This window comes from Xenia sp. Carnegie-2017, unplaced genomic scaffold (genome assembly GCF_021976095.1).
Source record: "Xenia sp. Carnegie-2017 unplaced genomic scaffold, XeniaSp_v1 HiC_scaffold_23, whole genome shotgun sequence".
NCBI lineage: Eukaryota > Metazoa > Cnidaria > Anthozoa > Malacalcyonacea > Xeniidae > Xenia > Xenia sp. Carnegie-2017.
The window spans coordinates 17,951,048-17,978,607 of NW_025813486.1; the positions used below are offsets into that span (position 1 = coordinate 17,951,048).

General features: G+C 33.9%; 3 protein-coding genes and 1 long non-coding RNA gene across 10 annotated transcripts in view; 3 read left to right on the forward strand and 1 right to left on the reverse strand.

The window, feature by feature from the left end:
- Positions 1-4,528: 4,528 nt before the first annotated feature.
- Positions 4,529-9,468, forward strand: LOC124449279 (MAM and LDL-receptor class A domain-containing protein 1-like). Its single transcript, XM_047000214.1, has 9 exons — positions 4,529-4,619; positions 5,364-5,495; positions 6,127-6,380; positions 6,859-7,000; positions 7,164-7,331; positions 7,960-8,222; positions 8,702-8,795; positions 9,203-9,343; positions 9,434-9,468. The coding sequence occupies exons 1-9, from the start codon at positions 4,529-4,531 to the stop codon at positions 9,466-9,468; spliced, it is 1,320 nt and encodes a 439-aa protein (XP_046856170.1).
- Positions 9,469-11,082: 1,614 nt separating this feature from the next.
- LOC124449417 (signal peptide, CUB and EGF-like domain-containing protein 2) lies at positions 11,083-13,038 on the forward strand. 2 transcript variants are annotated; one of them, XM_047000340.1, is made up of 4 exons: positions 11,254-11,476; positions 11,539-11,699; positions 11,873-12,006; positions 12,557-13,038. In XM_047000340.1, the coding sequence occupies exons 3-4, from the start codon at positions 11,979-11,981 to the stop codon at positions 13,021-13,023; spliced, it is 495 nt and encodes a 164-aa protein (XP_046856296.1). In that variant the 5' UTR covers positions 11,254-11,476; positions 11,539-11,699; positions 11,873-11,978; the 3' UTR covers positions 13,024-13,038. The 2 variants fall into 2 exon arrangements, with proteins under 2 accessions (XP_046856297.1, XP_046856296.1); XM_047000341.1 differs by lacking the exons at positions 11,873-12,006; positions 12,557-13,038 and adding an exon at positions 11,083-11,241 and having other exon boundaries at positions 11,312-11,476; positions 11,539-11,610.
- Positions 13,039-19,259: 6,221 nt separating this feature from the next.
- On the reverse strand, positions 19,260-19,933 carry LOC124449421. The gene is made up of 2 exons (XR_006949393.1): positions 19,749-19,933; positions 19,260-19,646 (listed from the first exon to the last, which is right to left on the reverse strand). It is a non-coding gene; the product is annotated as an uncharacterized LOC124449421 (long non-coding RNA).
- The window catches only part of LOC124449408 (MAM and LDL-receptor class A domain-containing protein 1-like), a 42,859-nt gene continuing 34,829 nt past the window's right edge, over positions 19,531-27,560 (forward strand). For 2 of the 6 annotated variants that reach the window (XM_047000322.1, XM_047000324.1), the window contains exons 1-9: positions 19,550-19,661; positions 21,463-21,542; positions 21,650-21,829; positions 23,314-23,517; positions 24,294-24,434; positions 25,089-25,342; positions 25,821-25,962; positions 26,107-26,274; positions 26,900-27,162. In XM_047000322.1, coding sequence (XP_046856278.1) covers positions 21,479-21,542; positions 21,650-21,829; positions 23,314-23,517; positions 24,294-24,434; positions 25,089-25,342; positions 25,821-25,962; positions 26,107-26,274; positions 26,900-27,162 — 1,416 coding nt within the window. In that variant the 5' untranslated portion in view covers positions 19,550-19,661; positions 21,463-21,478. Of the gene's footprint in view, positions 19,662-21,462; positions 21,543-21,649; positions 21,830-23,313; positions 23,518-24,293; positions 24,435-25,088; positions 25,343-25,820; positions 25,963-26,106; positions 26,275-26,899; positions 27,163-27,560 lie in introns of all 6 variants that reach the window. The other 4 variants (XM_047000326.1, XM_047000323.1, XM_047000321.1 and 1 more) reach the window with 4 other exon arrangements.

Here is a 27,560-nt window from a genome sequence, read left to right on the forward strand (position 1 = left end):
ATGTTCAACGGTTGCTCTATGTTCAACAGTCGCTCTATCTTCAACAGTTGCTGTACGTTCAACGGTTGCTCTATGTTTGACAGTTGCTCTACGTTCAACGGTTGCTCTATGTTCGACAACTGCTCTATGCTCAACGGTTGCTCTACGTTCAACTGTTGCTCTACGTTCAATAGTTGCTCTATGTTCAACAGTTGCTCTTTGTTCAACAGTTGCTCTATGTTCAACAGTTGCTCTACGTTCAACTGTTGCTCTATGTTCCACAGTTGCTCTATGTTCAACAATTGCTTTATGTTCAACAGTTGCTCTACGTTCAACAGTTGCTCTATGTTCAACAATTGCTCTTTGTTCAACAGTTGCTCTATGTTCAACAGTTGCTCTATCTTCAGCAGTTGCTCTATGTTCGACAGTTGCTCTATGTTCAACAGTTGCTCTATGTTCAACAGTTGCTCTATGTTCAACAGTTGCTCTATGTTCAACAGTTGCATTTATAAATTTTTATAAATTCGGAATGCTAAAACTTATCCTAAGATTTAGGATGGAATGATCGTGTGATTAGTAAGTTTCTTATAGTTGATTTGTAACACACAAAAAACTGCGTTGCATTTTGCCATTTCATGATAACGCTTGATATTCTTCTGCAAATACGGATGTATCTGGTGTTTATTTAACTATTTACACAAACTTGTTCACCTTTAGTGCGTGCTAAAGTTAAAATAATCATAATTGGTTTACATGGAAGCTCTTGATATTCAGCTGGAAAATTATTGCGACGTGACCAAATTTAAAACAATCATCAACGAACATCATAAATCCATACATTCAGTAAGGTAAGTAAAGTTTGTTAAGCAAGCTTTGAGAGAAAGTCCAATAAGAAAGTAAGTAAGGTTTTTATAATCAAATAAAAACTTGATACTCTCAACTGCACTATGACAACCGAACAGTTGATAGCGAAATAAACGCATCTTTCGTTTTGATAATTTCCATCTTTATCGATAGAATAGACACAAAAATGTTTCTTTGCTTAAACAAAACTATGCTCCATTAATACGCAGGAACATTTATGCAGTTAAAACAAGTCGCGATTAAATGAATACACATGCATACAACTCGTTGCCTACGTGTAATGATTAATTCATTTCCATCTGCACAGAGATCGACACTTGCAATATATGTTAGTTTTAGGTTTCGGACGATAAACTTGATTGTTTACCTTAGCAATGAGTTTAAGGGAAAACTAAATTTGCTACTACGTTAAGATATTTAAGGTTAGAATACAAAAAACTTTAATCAAAATAACTTTCCATACGCCTATATTTAGAAGAGTCATACTACCGTATAAAGTAAATTTTACTAAGAAAACTGTCCTTTCATGACAAATTCAAAGTTTATTGACAACCTTTAAGGTGTGTATTTTATCTCTGTTTTCAATTCATTTGGATATAATTTTCAGCCCCAAAATCACAATGCAATACACTAACATTTCTAAAGTAAATGGTTTGAACCCGGGAGTACCGTTACATGTTTGTAAATGATGATCGTCCAGGTTAATAAAGTCCTGAGAAGGACTGTTTTTGTTGTTGTTGACTGACGTTTCGACAACCTTAGCAGTAGTCATCTTCAGAGTCAAATGAGGAGTAAACGTCAGGTTAGCCGTATTTGTTATCTGGTTCTTACGTCATTGTATTTTGTGGCTTATATTTACGTCAACTTAAAACATTACAGTTCAAACTAATTCACAATGACAATACACAATTGACACCCAAACATTACAACTAAAAACATAACACCTAAATCACACATCACAACTAAAAATAAAATATTTCACTTCACACTAATCCACAATGACAATACACATTTCCTGTACACACAATACAATGACGTAAGAACCAGATAACAAATACGGCTAACCTGACGTTTACTCCTCATTTGACTCTGAAGATGACTACCGCTAAGGTTGTCGAAACGTCAGGCAACAACAACAAAAACAGTCCTTCTCAGGACTTTATTAACCTGGACGATCATCATTTACAATCATGTAACTAACATTTCTATAATTTCTTTTTCAAAAACGAGTTTTGCATTCTGGTCAAAATTAAAAACTAGCCATTCCAAACCAGTCATACATTCATACAGATACTAATAAATCTAGCAAAATAACACTTGCTGTTTATATCGCGTAGTAACGCGCAATATATACAGGGTTTTTCACGAGAATGTCTATTGAACAAAGGTATTGATTATATGTTTGTAAATGTAGATTGTCCAGGTTGGTATAGTCCTGAGAAGGACTGTTTTTGTTGTTGTTGACTGACGTTTCGATAACATTAGCAGTAGTCACCTTCATTTGACTCTGAAGATGACTAGTGTTAAGGTTGTCGAAAAGCCAGTCAACAACAACAAAAAAAGTCCTTCCCATAACTATACCAGCCTGGACGATCTACCATTACAAACATGTAACGATACTCCCGGGTTCAAGCCATTTACGGTATTGATTATCCATGTTTGTTTTGATTTTAGAATATAGAACTTACAAATTTTAAAAACTTTTACCTACTTCAATTGACTGGTTCGATATACCCTTGATCTGCAACAGTTATCATGATGTCAAATTGGTGGAATTTATTTCCGTTTGCTCTTTTTGTAACAAGTTTTTCCTCAAAATGTAAGTCATCTGTTAAGAAACGTAAATTGATATGAATAAAATTTGGTGTTTTATTCATCGTTTTAATGTTTTATGATGTCTTTTTAAACATTTTCTCCGACACACAGGTTTTGGCATTAACATCTGTCCAACAAGAGAAGTAACTCTATCCAGTGGAAACATTACTTCACCGAACTATCCAAGTTATTATTATAATAACATAAATTGTGCTTTCACCATACGAGCACCATCTGGTTTTTCCTTTAACTTTACGTTTACCAAACTTGATCTTGAAGTTAAGTCAAGCGGTAAGAAACGACACAGGAAAATTTTCATATTTCTTAAAACTTTTATGTATTTCCTAAATTATATGTTGTTGCAGTAAAGGAATTAACATGCAGCTTATGTTCAAATTTAGAGACTTTGTCATGGTGACATCTCTAAAAATTGTTTTAAGCTTAGTAATTGCCATGGTGGGTGGCAAAAAAGACCTAATTTTTCTAAAGATAACTGTTTTATAATTTTATAACTGTTTTGACATTATGCATTTTGGCAGACTAGTCATCAGGCCGATATATACTATGACAAAAAAAGTTAACGGCATCTCCAAATTGAGAGATGACGCTTAAAAATGAGATAAATACATAATCCTTTTGTCGGCAGTGCAGGATTAGAAAATTTAATTACTACAGACTCCGTGACGTGCTACTGAAATAACGAGGGACGTTTTTTAATGACTCTAAATTATATTCGGAATATGAATTTATCTTATCCCTAAAACCTTTTACAAGTTGTATCATACATAGCGAGCATCACACTCATATTTAAACTCGTAAACTACATTGTTTGACATTTGTGCAGGCAGAGATTCTTTGGGGATGGGTGGTACAATAGTTCTTTCAAAAATATAAAAACAACAATGCAAGCAAAAAACAAACACTCAGTAAGACTCTTATTTTCTTTCTCGATATCATTTTAAGCCTTCGCCATTGGCGAGAAGTTTAAGAAACATAGAGTACTTGGCAGATCTATATTAAAAAGGTTTTTCCCGTTTATTCTTAGTTGATAATAAAAGTTTGTTTAGCAATTTTTCTCGAGCATCTATTGGAAAAGAATATTTTTCTTAATGAGTTAAGATCACTTTTAATGAACTCCTCCGACAAGAATTTATGCCTTCATTTTATCATGAAACGCCTCACTAAAGAAATCTTCTCTCTATGTGAGGAGAAAGAGTCAAAGCGTATGTACAGTCCAGTAAAGTTGCTTTGTGATGAATGCTTGTTAATAATTGACCATTGCGTTTATGGACGAGAACGAAAAAGCTAATTGGTCATTTGACTATTATTCAGAGTTGTAGTTTAATGCAGAGTGAAGAGAACAAATTTTTTGTAAAAATTTTATCGTTTGCGACGTACAAAACAAAGTAAACGTGTCATCTATGTAACGTTTATGTGCATATTTAATGTGTATATAAAATGATTCCCTCTTTGGAGTCTCCGAATGGGCTTTGGTATATATGAGTTTTTTTTTGTGCAAGTTTCAGTGGATTTTTCAAAGACTTCAAATAGCATTCATCATTAACTAACAATTTCGCTTTTCTTGATGCATGTTTTTCCCAAAATTCAATTAAAACCATATTATTACCTATACAAATTTTGAAAACATTTCACAAATGATAACATGGCAAAAATGAAAATAATCTTCTTTTAATTGACAAACGTTAACTGGAGCATGATTTTAGGACTCGAAAACTAGTTCAAATTCATTTATGCTTATTTACGTGGGTGCTACGATTATGTTAAAATATCAGGAATTTTTTGGAAAGATTTTTGCAATGAAAATACACCTTTCAACTTCTACCCTGGTGGCAATGTCGTTACTGTTTAAATGTATTCAGATTCCAGTTTTACAAAGAATGGATTTCGTCTCCAATTTGTGAGGTATTTTTCAAATACAACACCGACACCGACAGATACAGGTATGACTGCAATATTTACTTTAAACAAAGAGTTGTGCAAACGGAAATATTGTTTAATAAAACAATTTTCAAGAAAAATTTTATTTTCCATGTTTCATGGAAAAATATAATGTTGTGATTTACTTATAAATTTTCCCATATATTTACAACATTTGATATCTGATATTGTAACTTCTACTTGAGTTATAAGCTTACTGAATAAACATATGTTTTTGAATACATTTAAGAAATAGAAAAAGATTTCCGTATAGACTTCTTAATAATTTAAAAAATAAACGCGCATGTTTTAAAAGGTGTTATTTTAAAAGAAAAATAGCCTCTGCTCTTCGTTATTTTGAACTTAACACAGTTTTCTAAATTCTATTTTATTTAAAGCAAAAGTATCAGCCTAGTATAAAAGCAGAATTCTATTCTTTTATTCTTACTTAATGAATAACCCTAAACGTCTGACAAACATAGGCGATAAATAGATGTTTAAGTACTTTCCTAATCTTTTGATACAACTTGTGAGTTGTGTCTGATTTTTACATTAAAGACTGACCTGTTTTAAAGAGCTGTAGCCAGAAAGATATGGGAAGGACGGGGGGGGGAGAAATTTGTGATATGAATTCATATATTTTGTTGTGCAAGACTGATTTCTTTACAAAGCCAAACCATTGTCAAAAGAAATGAGTTGAGCCCATCTGAATGCATTATAAGCATCCCAAATAGCGTTCTAATTACAGCCCTATGGTTTTGTTTCAGTTTGCGATGACGGTTTGGGTCCATGGTATAATGAAAAAACAAGTGATGATTTTGATTGGTCAATTGGCAGGGGCAGTACGTCAAGCTCCAACACTGGTCCAAGCAAAGACTCAAAAGGATCATTTATTATTGGTGAATTTTCATTTATTATTAGTCATTACTGTAAGCGGAAATTTGGCTAATACAGTTATAGTAATTTTTATGAAATATCAATTTGCTATTATGACCATATTATCTGTTGAAAAAAATAAAGTTTCATGACTTAATTTAAGTCTGTGTATAAGAACAATACAAAACTTCAGTTGACCCTAGTGATTAATGTGATCATAACTTTATAGTTTATAATGCCAACCGATATGTTTCGCTATAATCCTTAAAAACAACAGAAAATTGAGTTTAGTATGTAAATTTAAGGATGTCCAAAGGCAGACACGTTATATATCAACCTTTACCATTAGAAAACTGTTTTAAAAAAGAAAATACCATGACGAATTGTCAAAATAAAAAGTTAATAGTTCATAAAAGAACTGTTTAAGACCAGACGACTAACCCAGCAATTCTAAAAGAATTGCTTTTAAATAGCGTCTTTGGGCTTTAAAAACTGTTCTTTTAGAATGTTGGCTAAGTTTTTGGTTTTAAACAGTTCTTTAAGAACTATTACGTTTTTGTTTTGACCTTTCACGATGGTATAATTTCAAAACAATTTTTAAGTTTGTCACTACGAAAAAGTCTTTACATTAAATTTGTTGGCTTTCTATACCAGGAAAGTATTTTTTCATTGAAACATCCTCTCCTCGAAAGCAAGGAGACAAAGCATGGTTGGTCAGTCAAAGTTTTTACTACTCAAGAAAATGTCTCACATTTTACTATCATATGTATGGCAACCATATTGGATCCTTGAATGTGTACAGAAAAATCTACGGAAGTAAATATAAAGTCTGGAGCAAAAGCGGTAATCACGGCAATATGTGGTTTAAAGCACAAGTAAACGTGAATAGCTTAATATATAGCTATAAGGTACGTGATCTTATACTTGAAATACTAAAGATATTTCCCTAAAGTACACTAGATTAACAAAACATTAGTTTTGATAAAATTTACAGAAGTTTTGAAGAATTCAAAGTAGATCTCCACTGATGAACACGCAGTGCAACTGTGACGGTCAAGTGTGCTATAATTGTTCTGTGCATGTATATTTTATACTTATATAGTACGTGATGTTATACGCGAGATAAAAATATTTCACTGACGTATGCCAAATTAACAAACGACCAGTTCTCGTGGACTGCAAAATTTTCTAGTAATCAAAGTAGACCTCTCTTGATAAAGGCACCAAACAAAAACACGATATCAGAGTCTTGCTGAAAAAGAAACTGAACTTTAGAAAATATATAGTCAGGATCAAGCCTTTACTGTTAAAAACTCAGGAGAATACAGGGAAACAAACGCATATTTAATTGTTATTATAATGTTTCAGCTCATTTATTTTTTGCAGATCATTATTGAAGGAGTCAGAGGTTCTGATTTTAAAGGAGATATCGCTGTGGATGATATTGAACTTAAAGATGGATATTGTAATGTTCAGTCGACGACTCCCTTGTACAGTCTTACAACAGTACCAACATGGCAACGAACACGTAATTAACATACATTTTTTATTTTATTTATTGGTTATCACTGACGTTTTTGAGCAAATGTCTTATTCACAGTAAATTTCTAAAACATATAATTAATTGATGGTTTATTAAACCTAGATCAGAGTTTCTTAAATGTTTGAGAATATTATATTCCAAATTTTAGATGCTCGAGGATGTACTTTTCAAAATGGACTGGGAACAACAAATTGTCCATGGAGGAATATTAACTATGACGGATATACTTATGATGATTTTGACTGGACTGTAGGCTCGGGTTCGACTAATTCCTACTACACAGGACCTGCGTTTGATAAATATAACTCTGCATTTGGTAATTTTTTTATTTTATTTATTCGTACTTTATAAAATAGGGCGGTCTGAGAAAAATTGTTGTTTACATAAATAGCTTGTACATTATGCCACTTTCGACTTCATTTTTTCGGTCTCATCTAAAGAGATGCAAGTACGATTATAACTGGCTAGTTAAGTAAACATTGACTTTGCAATAAAGCTAAATTGAGATTTTACAAGGTTTTTCTGGTTATTTCAATAACTCATATATAAAGCTTACCAGATTACTAGTATTTGCTTTGCGTTACATCACGTTCTTATATTTCAATTGATCATTTCAAGGAAGTCCATTTTTTTACCAATTTACTAACTATCCATACATTGTCTTGTAAAACCGATCAACCCTTTTTAACATCAGTATTCTTTTTCCCAAATAAAACTATTTACATATTTAGTTTTATTTTGTCAATGTTTTGGCTTTGCAGTACAATCCTGACAGTGTAAGGGGACAGTTTAACAGATTAGCAACTATTGCCTTTAAAACAAGTCTTTATCAAACAGCTTCATGACTTTAAAATCAAACTCCTAAAGGAATATTTTAGTTGAGAAAGTTTCTTCCATTATTTCTTGAAATCAGGATCTTATTTTCTTTGCACTTCTTCCTTAAGGGAAATACGCGTACATGGATGCTTCCTCACAAAGAAGAGGGGACAAGGCCTGGCTAGTCAGTGATTATTTCAACAGTTCCACCACTTGTTTTCGATTTTCATATTATAATTACGACACATCAGGTGGTTTGTTGAAAGTTTATCAGCAGATTCTGGGAAATACAAAAAGATTGAAATGGACGGCAACCCCAAAAAGTAGAGCGTTTAAATGGTTTGACGTTAATATAACTCTGCCAAATACTGGATTTAACTCAGCATACAGGGTGAGCTCTGCAGCCATTGATTTTTTAGCTATAGACGTTATAAAATTGGGCTTATAAAAAGGAATAACGTTTACCTGATGACAGCCGTTAGGTGCGAGTCTGCTATGGAGGGGGGCTTGCTCCCCGGCAAAATTTTCAAATTTAGTTATAAAACTTTGTTAAGTTTGTTTTCCAAAAATGCGTGATCATGTTTGAATGTTTTCCATTACATTAAAATGTTTAGAAATGCAGTATGTCTTTTAAAATTCGATTGCACAAATTTGTTGCTATCATTGTTTGATTGTATATTTTAGCAAAAATTGCCTGACTTATCACCAATCTTCATCAATTTCACCAATTTCACCAATGTTAATATGGGCTTGCTGTGTCTCCCACCACATACGCCTGTGATTATAGCAAATGTTAGTTAAATTGACCATAACCACCATTAACTCGCAATATTATTCAAATCATACCAAATGATTACCATTTTAAAACAGATAATTGTTGAAGGCATCAAAGGATCGGGTTATTACGTAAACATTGCTGTTGATGAATTTACATTTACAAGTGGAGCATGCACAATCTTAACATGTAAGTATGCTTTGTAATTGTAACAATACATCATTAAACATGCATTTACAACATTACTAAAAATAGAGAAATATATAGAAAGTCTGATATCAGGTTCAAATAAAAATTTTTGACTGAGGAAATTTTATTCTGCAACAAACCTTTCTATCTTAAACAACTTATCAATTTAATATTTTAAAATTCTTTTGTTTTGTAGTTTTGTTTAGAAATATGTAAACAGAAACAGTAAACATACTAGTCTGTTTTATTTAGTAAAAATCATAATTCAATACTAATATTCTTACTCAGCGATTTCAATCTTTATTTCCTTAAGAACAACGGCGATAAATAATTGTATCTTCTTATCTTTTGAACACAGCTTGTGATTTGTGTCTAATCTTTACATTAAATGAATGTTTTTGTTCCAGCTTGCGATGACGGTTTTGGAACATCATCTTGTCCATGGCATAATGAAAAAACAAGTGATGATTTTGATTGGTTAATTGGCAGTGGCAATACGTCAAGCCCCAATACTGGTCCAAGCAAAGACTCAAAAGGATCAAGTTCGGGTGAATATCAATTAAATATATTAGTCTTTATTTAAACAAAAATTCGATTAATTAAAATAAAATACTAATTTCTCTCATTAAATAAATCAGCCAAGAGGGACATATTATCTGTTAAAATAAAATGAAGTTTCCAAAAATTGAATTAAAGTCTGTGTATAAGAACAGTGCAAAGCTTTTATTGACCCTAGTAAATAATTGGGATCATAACTTTTTAATGCCAACCCAGTCGTTTTGCCCCCTAGAGGTGTTTATATGGAAGAGAGCTAGCCCGGGTACCCGGGATCTTAATTCACAATGTAAACAATAAAGTAAATGGTTTGAGCCCGGGAGTATCGGCATCTTTAGTACAGCACTACATGCAGACGAGTTTGATAACTTTCACACCCACATCAACAAACAGAACAACCACATACAATTTACCAAAGATGTCGAATAAAACAGAATTCTTCCTTTTCTCGACTGTTTGGTAAAACATGACAATCAAAAACTACGAACAATAGTTTATCGCAAACCAATACTCACTGACCGAATACAAGACTAATCATCTTACAACCCTAAATCACACAAAGCCACCACAATCAGTACATTAACAAGACGTGCACAAATCATGTGATTCACCAGACGCTCTTCACAACGAAAACAACTATCTCAAACGTGTTTTTGACAAAAACAACTATAACTCTGACTTCATCAAACGCAAAACTTACAAACCCAACGAACCCAGCAAAACGAGCAACTCAGCGACAACAGCAACGATACCTTACATCAAAGGTACGTCTGAGGCTATCTCGCGTATCTTACGGCCATGCAACATACGTGTCGCACATAAACCAAAGGACAAAGAACAACTCAACGAACGACAAGGTGCAGTTTACAAAATAAACTGCTCCGACTGCCACAACTCCTATATCGGAGAAACTGGCAGGAACTTAAACATAAGACTTACTGAACACAAACGAGCTGCTAAGAAACAAGACAAAACTAATCACATTTCCGATTATCACCGACTCACAAAGCACAACCCTGACTGGGACTCGAAAAATGCATTACTTGCAGCACTTACTATAGACAACGTCTTACATTAGAAAGTTGGTATACCAACTTGGAGCAAACCCCCCTGAACAGATCACAGCAATTACCGTTACCTTACAAACATTACACTTCACACTAATCCACAGTGACAATACACCATTGACACCCACACATTTCCTGTACACACAATAGAATGACGTAATAACCAAATAACAAATACGTCTAACCTGACGTTTTCTCCTCATTTGACTCTGAAGATGACTACCGCTAAGGTTGTCGAAACGTCAGACAACAACAACAAAAACAGTCCTTCTCAGGACTATACCAACCTGGACGATCTACATTTACAAACATGTAATGTAAACAATAGTAATATTCATATTGTTTTTACATGTGAACCGGGTGACCCACTAAGGCGGGCCTCACTTTTTGAAGTCGAAATCCCGGCTAGGCGGGTTGTGTATTTTCTCATATAAACGCAATAATCCGTACTGGCTCATTCACCCGCGCTGGAAATTACATAAGGAGAATGCTATGCTATGTTGTTGAACGTGAATGTTGTTTATACACACACGTTGCGTTCAGCCATCTTGACTATATCAAAGGTCATAAATGCTTTGCCAACTACACCTTGTATATGTACACCAGCCATATAATGATTCATGAATTTGCAATTTTAAAATATCCACGTGTTTCTGTAGACTGCAATCCAGGATACATGTACAGTTTCAACCAATCAGATTGTGTTCCCTGTCCAAAAAACACATATCAACCGATGAAAGGACAGGTTAAATGTAGACAATGTCCACATGGTACAATGACGTACACAGATGATCGCCACGTTTATATTAACGACTGTAAAGAAGGTGTTTTTATCTTCAGCATTTCATGGATCTAATGTTGATATCAACAATAGTTAATTTGCTTTGTTTTTAGAATGCCGTCCAGGATATTACTTTAATTTGTCTGAAATGGTTTGTACAAAATGTCCACGAAACTCGACACAAGAGAACAAAGGACAGATCACATGTGACATGTGTCCAATAAATCTACCAATCACAGAGAAGGAGGGAACAGTTTTTCAATCTGATTGTATTCAAAGTAAGTTGACGTTTTTCGAACTCTTCAAAATAATGCGGTCAATTAAACTCTTTTTGATTTAGATTGTAATGCAGGTTCCTATTTAACAAAACAACTTTAAATTGTACCAAATGTGAAAAAAATAGTTATCAACCACAGAGAGGAAAAACAAAATGTTTTACGTGTGGAATGAACAAGATCACCATAGAAACTGGAACTATTGACAAGAGACAATGCATTGAAGGTAGGTTGAATAGTAAAAATGAAGTTGTGAAATTATTTTATTGATGCGAAATATAATTAAACTAGTTTAAACTACTGCACCTGTCATCTGTTATTAAATATTTTGCTAAAAATATCTTTATGTCCAATCTATATTAGTATCATGTGCTCACATGGATTTTCTATTCTCTCCAGGTTCTTCACGCAAATCTATCGGAAAACTTATAAAGACTGTTATTCCCTACGCAATAGCGGCAATTTTGTTTCTGTTTTGTATTCTCTTGTTGTGTTATCACCTTAGATGGCGGATGAAGAAAAACAAAAAAATGGTGAGTAAAAAATAAGTAAAAAACAATCGACATTTGTCGTTGAAGCAGTAAATGCCTTTTTAGCGGTGCTTAAAACTCCACACCGATTATCATTAGGAAGTATTCAATGCGTAGCAATTTTACTGCAACTTTAATTGACTATTTAGACGAGATCTGGCAATGGCCGACCAATATACCAACGAGATCGCATCTTAAATCAAGGAATAGTAACTTCCTTATTCAACGAATTCATGATTATTTTTCAACAAAAGGATTCATCAGTTATTCAAATAGCATGGATATTATAATATATATAATATCAAGTTTTACACATACATTCAATCTTGTGGTTGAACAAAAAAATTGAAATGCTTTTACTTTGTCCTTTTAAATTTTGCGTTGAAAACGTTACTGAAAAATAGAACATAATAACCGTTACTTTTGATGTCACAAAAGCTTTATGAAAATGTTATGTTTATAGAAATCCCAAATTGTACCACATATTAAAATAGTATTCATGTAAATTGAAATGTCATTGAATTGAAACGGCCTTTTTCATCTCTTGTCATAGATCACAGCTCTGAAACCAACTTAAATGATCCAACAAACGTATCTGGCAATGAATTTATGCTCCAGTCTCGATCACAACAAAGTCAGAATCACGTGTATGAAGAACCGAGATGGGAACCCGAAAATCATTCCAGTGTTGTGAAAATCAGCTTTGAACCTCGTCCTCCCGGATATGAGGAACCTATTATTATAACCTTTGACAAGTCTCTGCAGAACCAGAGTGTTGATCAATGCGAAAATTCTTCTGTCCGTGATTCAATGACTAATGAAGATAATAGTGAACGATATACATCTTTGATATTATCCCCAGGCTGTAGAAATGACTTAGAAAATAATGACTATCAACCACTGCTGAAGAATGGTAATGTAACAAATGGCGAAAGTGTTGATCAATACCAAAATTCTTTTGTCAGTGATTTGATGATTGATGAAGACAATGGCGTGGAATATTTGACAATTATTGAATGAGACTGAGCATTTTCACACCGACGTCAATGTTTGTTTTATTGCACAACTATAAATGTAGAAGTCTTCAAACTATTTTTGTATGGAAGCTAAAACGTTTTTTGTGCTTCGACATTAAATAATCCTAATGGTTTGCTTTCGTCTTCCTCGTAAAAACTCGTTGAAAACTCATCTGACTGACAGCGTAAAGCGTAATTTACACGATCAAAGCTTCTCTGGCAAAATTATATATACCGCAGGACTATATCCATGTAAATGAGTAAAATGTTTATTTGCCAAAGTTTTCTTTGACAAAGATTATTTTTTCGTGTGAATGGGATAGTTTGTTCATTGCGTGCAGTAGCGTCGCCAGATAGATAAGCGATATTCATATATTCATGTTTTACTCACTAAGAAACAATTGACTTGAAAAGAACTTAATAAGGAAAAACAAAAATATATGAATAAAATCCCCCTCGCTTATGGGTTGGAGACGCCATTGTTTGCTTGTTTTGCAATTGATGCAATAATAGCAAAAATATGGGAATTAATTTTCAATACGCAAATGTATGCTTTCGCGAAAGCGAACACGCGTGTTTTATCGCAACTTTTTGCTACACAAATGTGAAAAAAGCAAAGAATATAAAGAGGATTTTGGGTACGGCTGTGTTCTACTCAAAATCGTAGGCATTCACAACCTAACGTTATGCGTGAATCGGCGTAACTGATTCTGAAAGCTTCAAAAAATTTGCGATAAGGTGAATTGTTTAAAAACATTCTTAATTAATTTATGTTAAAATTTTCTTACGTGAAAGTCTTGTTACGAGAAGCTGCATTACGCCATGGCAAGTTTACTTTGCTGGTTCATCTACACGGACAGATTCTGTGATCAATTTAATTTTCTATGGCAAAGATGTTTGTTGAAAAACTGGCATGCCAATTTTTGAACAAAGGACTTTGTAATAGAAATTGTTGTCAAATTTCTTGATAAAAACATTTTATAACAAAGATGCTAATAATCAATGAAGAGAAAAGTGCGTCAATAGAATAGAGTCTGATCTGAAAAATTAACTAGGACCCAAGGATAGTGCAAAGTTTCTCAGAAAAAATGTTCCTAAACCTGGAAAATAAAATGTGTTTCAAAAATGCTTAGTATCAAACTTTGGCGTTTGGAAAAATGCTAAACTGAAATTCATTGTGAAAAGTAATTATATTAAAGGCTAAGCGGTTCTGTTTTTGACGTATTTAAAAAATATTTAGACTTATCGATTTATATTTATCAGTTTTTGACACACTTATATTCTAGATAATGCTTGAGTTCTGATTGTCTTTGTTTAGAGATACAATCGTGTAAATAACGCGAATCTGTGGTCCATTGAAAACCGTAGTATTTCTTGTGGCATCTGATGCAGTTGATACACGAAGTAGCTACAACTTGCTCCAAGGTTGCATAAATTAACGTTAACTTCCTATGCGCACATAAGTAGTGGATACATAATATGGACATTCGTCACGCCATTACCGCTATCATACATTCGTCATTAATGTTAGTTTAACGAAATATTCGCAGAGAGAAAATAAGTAAGTTTGTTTATTAAGAAAACAACATGGGTTCGAATCCCGCTGAGTCACCTGATTTTTTCAGGTCCTGAGACGATTGCTTAAATTGTCCAGCAAAGTGCGAAGATCATATCTTGATTTAATTTCAAATACCGCACTTCATAAAACATTCATAAGAAAACAACAAGAACGTATATATATCGTACAACTGAGCCAGCGATTGTATAGAGCTGCGCACGCAATGTCATATTAAAGTAATACTTGATAACAGTAACAAAATATAATAATGCTGAGTGTACATTTAATAAATTCAACACTCCCACTCACTCAGCATCATACTATATTAAAGTAAGTCCTAGCTTAGAGCGAAGTTTCTCAAATTTTCCTTGTGGCAATGGTTTTGTAAAGATGTCAGCGATCATTTCATCTGTTGGACAGTAGTTTACTTGAATAGTTTCATCTTCAACTTTCTCACGAACAAAATGAAATTTAATATCGATATGTTTTGTTCTTTTATGCAAAACAGGGTTTTTTGACATGGCAATGGCTCCTTGGTTGTCTTCGTTTATTGTCGTCGGATTAGGATCATTAATTTTCAGGTCTTTTCGAAGTTGCCGCAACCAAACACACTCTTGCGTTGCCAAGCAAAGAGCGATATACTCAGCTTCGGAGGTTGATAAAGCCACGGTCGGTTGTTTTCTGCTTGTCCAACTAATCGCACCATTGGACATTAAAAACGCATTGCCAAACGTAGATCGTCGGTCTTCTGAATCTGCAGCCCAATCAGCATCCGAGTATCCTTCCATTTCTTCACCATTTGATTGATACCGCAAGTGCAATTTTATTGATCCTTTTAAATACCGAAATACTCGCTTAACGGCAGTTAAATGCCCTTCAGTTGGAGATGAATTGAACTTTGACAGGGTATTTACGGCGTGAGCTATGTCAGGTCGAGTTGCTATAGCTGCATAGATCAGACTTCCTACCATCGATTGATGTTGTGTTGGGTCAACTGATTTGCTACATCCGTCGTTTTTCACTAACTTCACATTGCTGTCCATTGGAGTGGATACGGGTTTACAGTCTTGTAGTTTGTATTTGTACAGGATCTTGTTGATATACTGTTTTTGGCTTAGCATTAGCGAGCCATTCTCTTGTTTGATGTTCACTCCCAAGCAGTAATGGAGCTTTCCCATATCTTTCATCTTGAATCTTGCAGACAGACTTGCTTTCAGATTTATCATCTCATGTTCACTCTCCGTCAATAATATGAGATCATCCACATGCACAGCAACGATTGTAAGATGACGATTGATTTTTCAAACAAACACACACGGATCAGCAGCGCTTTGTTCAAATCCCTGAGAAACCATGAATTCTTTTAGAGACAAATTCCAACATCTTGGGCTCTGTTTCAATCCATACAGAGACTTTTTAAGGTGACAAACAAGGTTTTCTTTTCCACGGACAACAAAGCCTTCTGGTTGTTCCATATATATATGCTCATCTAGTTTCCCATTTAAAAACGCAGTGACAACGTCCATTTGATGAATAAACATGTTTCTTGAAACAGCAAATGCCAAGAGAGCTCGAATAGACGTGAATCTGACAATAGGTGAAAATGTTTCTTCGAAGTCAATTCCATACCTCTGTAGGAAGCCTTTTGTAACCAAACGCCCTTTGAATCTATTAATTTTGCCGTTTTCGTCATGTTTCACTTTGAACACCCATTTACACGAAATCGTTTTTCTACCTGGTGGTAAAGGTACCAGTTCCCAGGTATCGTTTTCCATTAGTGATTCATAGTCTGAGTCAGCAGCTTCCTTCCACTTTTGAGCATGTTCGCTTTCAAGAGCTATTTTCAAGGATGTAGGCTCTTCAACCTGTGTTACATAGAGTGCTGTATGGGTTGTTGTCGACACATTGGCGTATTCATCATGATAATGAATTGGCAGTTTCTTCTCTCTTGCTGAACGTCTCAGCATAGTAGACTTCTGTTTCCTCTTTCTTCAGGTACAACTCGTTTTCTTGGTCCAACTCTAACTGCACTTCATTGGAATGCCCAAAGTCTGTTTCCCTAAAAATTATGTCGCGACGAATGAAGACTTTCCGTTTGTTTTCGTCATACAATCTGTATCCCTTTTGTTTCAAACTGTAGCCAACAAATCGCATTTTCTCAGCTTTTGGCTCCAGTTTCGGACGTAGTGAATCTGTAACATGAGCATATGCAATGCAACCAAAGACGCGAAGGTTAGAGACATCTGGTTTCTCACCATACCATCGCTCATATGGTGTAACTCCTGTTGCAGTTGTGACAATACGATTTCTGATGTATGCTGCAGCTGAAATTGCTTCCCCCCAGAAACTCTTCGCAATTCCTGCATGTAAGATCATCGAAAGAGCAGCTTCCTGGAGCGTCCTGTTCATTCGTTTAGCAACACCATTTTGTTGCGGTGAATGAGGAACGGTTGTTTCGTGTCTGATTCCCTTTTTCTTGAGATAATCTTCAAATTCGTTGGACAAGTATTCACCTCCATTATCAGTTCGTAATGTTTTAATATGGCAGCCTGCTTGATTCGTTACTGCCAATTCCCATTCTTTAAATTTTGTCAGTACTTCTGATTTATATTTGATAGGGTAAACACTTCCACATCTTGAGTAGTCGTCGATAAATGTCACAAAGTATTTTGCACCACCAAAACTTTCTGTATTCATGGGTCCTGCGACATCGCTGTGTACAAGCTCTAGCCTTTTTGTTGACTTAACTTCTCCCACTGCTTTGAAGGGTGCTCGACGTAACTTTCCCTTTACACAGGCTTCACAAAAGTCTAGCTTGTTTGTCCCAGAAATGTCAATACCTGTCACAATAGCTTTTGAAATCATTGTCTTCATCTGAGGTAAATTCATGTGACCCATTCTTTGATGCCATAGATTTATTTTTTGATTTGATGTTTCCTCCACCGATGCTTGCTTTCTTCCTTCCTCAACTTTGCAGTCTAGGCAATACATATTACCAGCAAGACGACCTTTAGCAATAAGTTTTCCTTTAGCATTATTTATCCAGCAAAGTGTGTGTCCAAATTGTACTACATTTCCTTTTGCAGTGACAGCTCGGGAACTAAAGAGATTAGCAGTTAGTTTAGGGACATATAGGACTTTTGCCATTGTTGACTTTCGTTGATACTTTTCTTTTGGTCCAAGGATCATCATGATTTGTATTTCTCCACTTCCACAAGCATCAACAGATCGACCATCTCCAAGAACGACGGGTTCTGGCACTAGGAATTCTTGATAGTTCTGTAGCAGTTGACGGTTTGATGTCATATGTTGCGAGGCTCCTGAGTCGATGATCCAGTTGTCCGCACCTTTTACTGTGTTCAGACCAACGGCAAATAGATTTTCACCAGAATCAGTATCTCTTCCACAATTATCCTGCACAGCCGCTGCATTATGTCTTGAAGACATGCCATTAGTTTTACAATCTTGATTTCTTCGATTCTGACGTCTCTTGTTACGTGGGCAGTTTCGAAGGATATGGTTCTCTTCTCCGCATCCATAGCATTTGATATGCTTTCTAGGAGGCTTGTTGTGCTGTAGTGCAGACTCGCCTTCACCAAATTCTTCACCAGTCAATTTACTGTTGTTTTGTTTACGTTTCTCTTCCTCATTGATCAATGCTTGATGCAATTGAGTCAAATTTAGATCATCTCCTCTTGCAGTCAAAGCAGTCACGACGGTATTATATGAGCGTGGTAGACTAAGCAGCAAAGCGACCATACGTTCATCCTCGGGGATGGGGGCCTGAATAGCTGCCAACTGATCAGTAATTACTTTCATTCGACGGAAGTGCTCATCCAATTTATCAGACTCTTTCATGTTTAAAGAGAAAAATCGTTGTTTTAGAAATAGCTTGCTCGCCATAGTATCACGCTCAAATCGTCCTCTCAGTGTGTCCCATATTTCTTTTGGAGTTTCACACCCAGTTATCAGGTATATAAGATCGGAGTTGATCGATATAACTAACAGAGCTTTCGTCTTTTTCTGTGCTTTGTCAAAGGCTGTTTGCCTCCCAGAGCTACCCTCTGATGTGTCAGGACGTGTCAGAGATCCATCGACATGGCCAAATAATTCCTTAGCTTCCAATATGGCTTTCATATGGTATTTCCATATTTGCCAGTTTTTTGCACCTTCGAGTTTATCAATTGACAGTTTGTCTTCCTGGGCCCATAACATGTTAGTTTAACGAAATATTCGCAGAGAGAAAATAAGTAAAAGTTTGTTTATTAAGAAAACAAACAAGAACGTTTATATATCGTACAACTGAGCCAGCGATTGTATAGAGCTGCGCCCGCATTGTCATATTAAAGTAATACTTGATAACAGTAACAAAATATCATAATGCTGAGTGTACATTTAATAAATTCAACACCCACTCCTTTTCCACCTGTTGAAAATTTTAGCGTGGGAGAAAACGCTTACGAATGCAAAAATAATCAGTCGAGAACTAAAGTAATTTTGATTTTATTATGAATTTTTAAAAAAGTATAAGTAAAAGACTTTTGTCGTTATTTGTAGTACAAGCCTGTGTTAGTAAAAACTCTTAACAAATGCATTTTAAATATTTCATTTTAATTTATATATCTATCACTGTTTGTCTGATAAAATGTCTTCTTTAGAATTGAAAAAGTTGTTGTTTGATATGTTCTGCACGTATAAATATATATTTTTTATTCACGTTTTTGCTACAGAAACTGTATGTGTATGTAAGCAAAGTATTTGAATTACAATCAAACCCGTATTAAGCGGACACTCTCGGGGAATGGACATCGTTCCACTTTGCGATTTCATGATAACTCTTTTATCTTCTGCAAATACGGATGTATATCCGGTGTTTAATTATTTACAAATAAGAACTCTTTCACCTGTAGTGCGTGTTAAGTTAAAAATATCTCAGAGAATCATATACAGTTTTTAATTGAAACAAGAACAAGGAAGTATAGCAACATAAATCTTGAGACTCAGCTGGAAAATTATTGCGACGTAACCAATTTTGAAAACATTACAATCATCAACGAACATCATAAATCCTTAAATTCAGTAAGGTAAGTAAAATTTGTTAAACAAGCTTTGACAGAAAGTTCCAATAAGAAAGTAAGTAAGGTTTTTATAATCAAATAAAAACTTGATACCTCTCAACTGCACCATGACAACGGAAGAGTTGATAGCGAAATATACGCAACTTTCGTTTTGATTATTTCCAGCTTTATCGTTAGTATAGACACAAAAAATTTTCTTTGCTTAAAAACTATACTCCCTCAATGCGCAGGAACAATTTTGCAAATTATATAAGTCCCAAGTTAAGTAAACATACACAAGCAACTCGTTGCTACGTGTATGTTATGTTTAATTCATTTCCATATGCACAGAGATCGACAGTTGCAATATATGTTAGTTTTAGGCTTCGGACGACGATAAACTTGATTGTTTACTTTAGTAAAGAGTTTAAGACAAGACTAAAGTTGCTACGACGTTAAGATATTTAAGGTTAGAATACAAAAAAATTTAATCAAAATAACTTAATATCCATTGAGCAAGAGTCCTTCGCTTTTTAATATAAACAATACATCAACAACAGCAAATTATTAAAAAAAATTATTACAAGTAAAACCTTTTCTTTATGAATACTAGAATGATTCTACGACAAACAATCAGATCACTCGTATTGGGTGGGTGATTATTTTTATATATGAAGTGATATTAAAGTCGGCACTCGGCAGGCTTCCTAGACGGTTTTTTGGAAATTGAAATTCGAGCCAGACAGACTTTGACACTAAAATGCTTTGAAATGATATTGTCGACTGCAATGAAAAAATTGTAATCCTATTTTTTAAATTTCTTCATGTCGTAGCGGATGCAAAGACAATTCTAGTATGTCTGATTTCTTGTATTATTCATTCAGTTTGTGGTATTATCGTGCAGTTGTGGTGCTGGCGGATCTAGCATGTTCGCATACCCCCTTCATAAAGTTTCGAAATTGATATGACTATATTAACACTAACTAAAATTCACTATTTTATCTAAAATGTAAGCAAAGCTTAACACACCTTTTTCTTTAATATCAAGACTCATATGTCGCAAAAGTGTAATTCAACTCAATAAAATCAAAATGTCTTTTGAAGATAAACTTTCCATACGCCTATATTTAGAAGAGTCATATTACTGAAAAAAGTAAATTTTACTAAGAAAACTGTCCTTTCATGACAGATTTAAAGTTTATTTACAACCTTAAAGGTGTGTGTTTTATTTCTGTTTTCAATTCATTTGGATATAATTTTCAACCCCAAAATCACAATGCAATACACTAACATTTCTATAATTTCCTTTTCAACAACGAGTTTTGCATATTGGTCAAAATTAAAAACTAGCCATTCCAAACCAGTCATACATTCATACAGATACTGCTAACTCTAGCAAAATAACACTTGCTGTTTTTATCGCGTAGTAACGCCCAATATGTACAGGGTTTTGCACGAGAATGTCTATTGAACAAAGGTATTGATTATATGTTTGTAAATGTAGATTGTCAGGTTGGTATAGTCCTGAGAAGGACTGTTTTTGTAGTTGTTGACTGACGTTTCGACAACCTTAGCAGTAGTCATCTTCAGAGTCAAATGAAGATAACTACTGCTAATGTAGTCGAAATGTCAGTCAACAACAACAACAACAGTCCTTCTCAGAACTATACCAACCTGGACGATATACCATTACAAACATGTAACGATACTCCCGGGTTCAAACCATTTATGTTATTGATTATCTATGTTTGTTTTGATTATGTAATATAGAACTTACAAATTTTAAAAACTTTTACCTGTTTCACTTGACTGGTTTAATGTACCCTAGATCTGCAACTGTTATCATGATGTCAAAATGGTGGAATTTATTTCCGTTTGTTCTTTTTGTAACAAGTTTTTCCTCAAAAAGTAAGTCATCTGTTAAGAAACGTAAATTGATATGAATGAAATTTGGTGTTTCATTCGTCGTTTTCATGTTTCATGATGTCTTTTTTAACATTTTTTCTGACCCACAGGCTTTTGCATTAACATCTGTCCAACAAGAGAAGTAACTCTATCCAGTGGAAACATTACTTCACCGAACTATCCCAGTTATTATTATAATAACATAAATTGTACTTTAACCATACGAGCACCATCTGGTTTTTCCTTTAACTTTACGTTTACCAAACTTGATCTTGAATTTAATTCAAGCGGTAAGAAATGATACAGGAAAATTTACATATTTCTTAAAACTTTTATGTATTTCCTAAATTATATGTTGTTGCAGTAAAGGAATTAACATGCAGCTTATGTTCAAAATTAGAGACTTTGTAATGGTGACATCTCTAAAAATTGTTTTAGGCTTAGCAATTGCCATGGTGGATGGCAAAAAATAACCTAATTTTTCTAAAGATAACTGTTTTAAAATTTTATAACTGCTTTGACACCATGCATTTTGGCAGACTAGTCATCAGGTTTCAGCATCTGCTAAACGACGATACATACAATGACAAAAAAAGTTAACGTCCTCTCCAAATTGAGAGATGACGCTTAAAACAGAGATAAATACATAATCCTTTTTTCGGCAGAGCAGGATTAGAAAATTTAATTACTACAGACTCTATGACGTGTTACTGAAATAACGAGCGACGTTTTTTAACGACTCTAAAATTATATTCGGAATATGAATTTATCCTATCCCTAAACCTTTTAGAAGTTGTACCATACATAGCGAGCATCACACTCACATTTAAACTCGTAAACTACATTGTTTGACATTTGTGCAGGAAGAGATTCTTTGGGGATGGGTGGTACAATAGTTCTTTCAAAAATATAAAAACAACAATGCAAGCAAAAAACAAACACTCAGTAAGACTCGTATTTTCTTTCTCGATATCATTTGAAGCCTTAGCCATTCGGGGGAAGTTTAAGAAACGTAGAGTACTTGGCAGATCTATATTAAGGGTTTTCCCGTTTATTCTTAGTTGATAAGAAAATTTTATTTAGCAATTATTCTCGAGCATCTATTGGAAAAGAATATTTTCCTTAATGAGTTAAGATCACTTTTAATAAACTCCTCCGACGAGAATTTATGCCTTCATTTTATTATGAAACGCCTCACTACAGAAATCTTCTCTCTATGTGAGGGGAAAGAGTCAAAGCGTATGTACAATCCAGTAAAGTTGCTTTGTGATGAATGCTTGTTAATAATTTACTATTGCGTTTTTGGACGAGAACGAAAAGCTTATTGGTCATTTGACTATTATTCAGAGTTGTAGTTTAATGCAGAGTGAAGAGAACAAATTTTTTGTAAAAATTTTATCGTGTGCGACGTACAAAACAAAGTAAACGTGTCATCTATGTAACGTTTATATGCATATTTATGTGTATATAAAATGATTCCCTCTTTGGAGCCTCCGAATGGGCTTTGGTATATATGAATTTTTCGTGCAAGTTTCAGTGGATTTTTCAAAGACTTCAAATAGTATTCATCGTTAACTAACAATTTCGCTTTTCTTGATGCATGTTTTTCCCAAAACGCAATTAAAACCATATTATTACCTATACAAATTTTGAAAACATTTCACAAATGATAACATGGCAAAAATGAAAATAATCTTCTTTTAATTGATAAACGTTAACTTAAAGGTGATTTTAGGACTCGAAAACTAGTTCAAATTTATTTATGCTGATTTAGGTGGGTGCTACGATTATGTTAAAATATCAGGAATTTTTTGGAAAGATTTTTGCAATGAAAATACACCTTTCAACTTCTACCCTGGTGGCAATGTCGTTACTGTTCAAATGTATTCAGATTCCAGTTTTACAAAGAATGGATTTCGTCTCCAATTTGTGAGGTATTTTTCAAATACAACACTGACACCGACACCGACAAATACAGGTATGACTGCAATATTGACTTTATTAGACTTAAACAAAGAGTTGTGCAAATGGAAATAATGTTTAATAAAATAATTTTCAAGAAAAATTTTATTTTCCATGGTACATGGAAAAATAAAAAGCTGTGATTTACTTATAAATTTTCCCATAAATTTACAATATTTGATATCTGATATTGTAACTTCTACTTGAGTTATAAGCTTACTGAATAAACATATGTCTTTGAATACATTTAAGAAATCGAAAAAGATTTTCGTGTTTCTATTTAATTATAAAAGCATAGACTTCTTAATAATTTAAAAAATGAACGCGCATGTTTTAAAAGTTGTTATTTTAAAAAGAAAAAATAGCCTCTGCTCTTCGTTATTTTGAACTTAACACAGTTTTCTAAGTTCTATTTCATTTAAGGCAAAAGTATCAGCCTAGTATAAAGCAGAATTCTATTCTTTTATTCTTACTTAGTGAATTTAACCCTAAACTTCTGACAAACATAGGCGATAAATAGATGTTCAAGTATTTTCCTAATCTTTTGATACAGCTTGTGAGTTGTGTCTGATTTTTACATTAAAGTGTGACCTGTTTTAAAGGGCTGTAGCCAGAAAGCTATGGGAAGACGGGGGGGGAGGAATTTGTGATATGAATTCATAAATTTTGTTGTGCAAGACTGATTTCTTTACAAAGCCAAACCATTGTCAAAAGAAATCAGTCGAGCACATCTGAATGCATTATAAGCATCTCAAATAGCGTTCTAGTTAGAGCCCTATGGTTTTGTTTCAGTTTGCAATGACGGTTTGGGAACAGCATCTTGTCCATGGCATAATGAAAAAACAAGTGATGATTTTGATTGGTCAATTGGCAGGGGCAGTACGTCAAGCTCCAACACTGGTCCAAGCAAAGACTCAAAAGGATCAATTAACGGTGAATTTTCATTTATTATTAGTCATCACTGTAAGCGGAAATTATAGTAATTTTTCTGGCTACCACAATTATAGTAATTTTTATGAAATATCAATTTGCTATTATGACCATATTATTTGCTGAAATAAAATAAAGTTACATGACTCAATTTAAGTCTGTGTATAAGAACAATACTAAACTTCAGTTGACCCTAGTGCTTAATGTGATCATAACTTTATAGTTTATAATTCCAACCGATTTGTTTCGCTATAATCCTTAAATCTACAGAAAATTGGCTGATTGAGTTTAGTATGTAAATTTAAGGGTGTCCAAATGCAGACACGCTATATATCAACCTTTACCATTAGAAAACTGTTTTAAAAAAAGAAAATACCATGACGAATGGTCAAAATAAATGGTAATAGTTCATAAAAGAACTGCTTAAGATCAGACCACTAACCCAGCAATTCTAAAAGAATTGCTTTTAAATAGCGTCTTTGGGCTTTAAAAACAGTTCTTTTAGAATGTTGGCTTAGATTTTTTGGTTTTAAACAGTTCTTTAAGAACTATTACGTTTTTGTTTTGACCATTCACGATGGTAAAATTTCAAAACAATTTTTAAGTTTGTCACTACGAAAAAGTCTCTACATTAAATTGCTTGTCTTTCTATACCAGGAAAGTATTTTTTCATTGAAACATCCTCTCCTCGAAAGCAAGGAGACAAAGCATGGTTGGTCAGTCAAAGTTTTTTCTACTCAAGAAAATGTCTCATATTTTACTATCATATGTATGGCAACAATATTGGATCCTTGAATGTGTACAGAAAAATCTACGGAAGTAAATATAAAGTCTGGAGCAAAAGTGGTAATCAAGGCAATACGTGGTTTAAAGCACAAGTAAACGTGAATAGCTTAATATATAGCTATAAGGTACGTGATCTTATACTTGAGATACTAAAGATATTTGCCTAAAGTACACTAGATTTACAAAACATTAGTTTTGATAAATTTTACAGAAGTTTTAAAGAGTTCAAAGTAGATCTCCACTGATGAACACGCAATGCAAGTGTTACGGTCTTAGATTGTCACTGTGTTATAATTGTTCTGCGCATGCGTATTTTATACTTATATGGTACGTGATTTTATACTCGAGAAAAAATATTTCACTGGCGTATACCAATTAACAAACGACCAGTTTTCGTGGAATGCAAAATTTTCTAGCAATCAAAGTACACCTCTCTCGATAAAGACACCAAACAAAAACACGATATCAAAGTTTTTTAAAAAAAGAAACTAAACATTAGAAATATATAACAGGCCTTTACTGTTAAAAACACAGGAGAATACAGGGAAACAAACGCACATTTAATTGTTATTATGATGTTTGAGCTCATTCATTTTTGTTTAGATTATTATTGAAGGAGTCAGAGGATCTGGTTTTAAAGGAGATATTGCTGTGGATGATATTGAACTTAAAGATGGATACTGTAATGTCCAGTCGATGACTCCCTTGTACAGTCTTACAGCAGTACCAACAGGGCAACGAACATGTGGGTAACAAAGTTTTCTATTTTATAGTAATTAACGTTTTTTTTTGCAAAATTTCATTTTCTCAGTAAATAGTTATAATTTGATAGTGTAATACAACTATACAGTTTCTTGATTTTTTAGAATTGTTTTATTTTATATTTTAGATGCACAAGGATGCACATTTCAAAATGGACTGGGAACAACAAGTTGTCCATGGAGGAATATTAACTATGATGGTTACTCTTATGATGATTTCGACTGGACTGTAGGCTCGGGTTCGACTAATTCCTACTACACAGGACCTGGATTTGATAAATATAACTCTGCATTTGGTAATTTTTTTATATTTTATTTATTCGTACTTTATAAAATAGGGTGGTCTGAGAAAAATTGTTGTTTACATAAATAGCTTGTACATTATGCCACTTTCGACTTCATTTTTTCTGTCTCATCTAAAGAGATGCAAGTACGACTATAACTGGCTAGTTAAGTAAACAATGACTTTGCAATAAAGCTAAATTGAGATTTACAAGGTTCTTCTGGCTATTTCAATAACTCATATATAGAGCTTACAAGAAAATTTGATTCAGTATTTGCTTTGCGTTACATCACGTTCTTATATTTCATTTGATCATTTCAAGCAAGTCCATTTCTTTACCGTTTTACTAACTACCCATACATTGTCCTGTAAAACTGATCAACCCATTTTAACACCAGTATTCTTTTCCCCAAATAAACTATTTACTAATTTAGTTTTATGATATCAATGTTTTGGCTTTGCAGTACTATTCTGACGGTGTGAGAGGCACAGTTTAACTGACTAGCACCTATTGCCCTGAAACACGTCTTAATCAAACATCTTCATGACTTTAAAATCAAACTCCTAAAAGAATATTTTTATTATATCCATTATTTCTTGATTTCAAGATCTTACTTTCTTTGCACTCTTTTCTTTAGGGAAATACGCCTACATGGATGCTTCGTCACAACGAAGAAGGAACAAGGCCTGGCTATTCAGTGATTATTTCAACAGTTCCACCACTTGTTTTCGATTTTCATATTATAATTACGACACATCAGGTGGTTTGTTGAAAGTTTATCAGCAGATTCTGCGAAGTAGAAAAAGATGGAAATGGACGGCAACCCAAAAAAGTAGAGCGTTTAAATGGTTTGACGTTAATATAACTCTGCCACATACTGGATTTAACTCAGCATACAGGGTGAGCTCTGTAGCCATTGATTTTTTAGCTATAGACGTTATAAAATTTTGTTAAGGAAGGAATAACGTTTACCTGATGACAGCCGTTAGGTGCGAGTCTGCTATGGAGGGGGGCTTGCTCCCCGGCAAAATTTTCAAATTTAGTTATAAAATTTTGTTAACTTTGTTTTCCAAAAATGCGTGATCATGTTTGAATGTTTTCCATTACATTAAAAATGTTTAGAAATGCAGTATGTCTTTAAAAATTCGATTGCAGAAATTCGTTGCTATCATTGTTTGATTGTATATTTTAGCAAAAATTGTCTGACTTACCACCAATCTTCATCAATTTCACTAATTTCACCAATCTTGATAGGGGGCTGCTGTGTCTCCCACCGCAAACGCCTGTGATTATAGCAA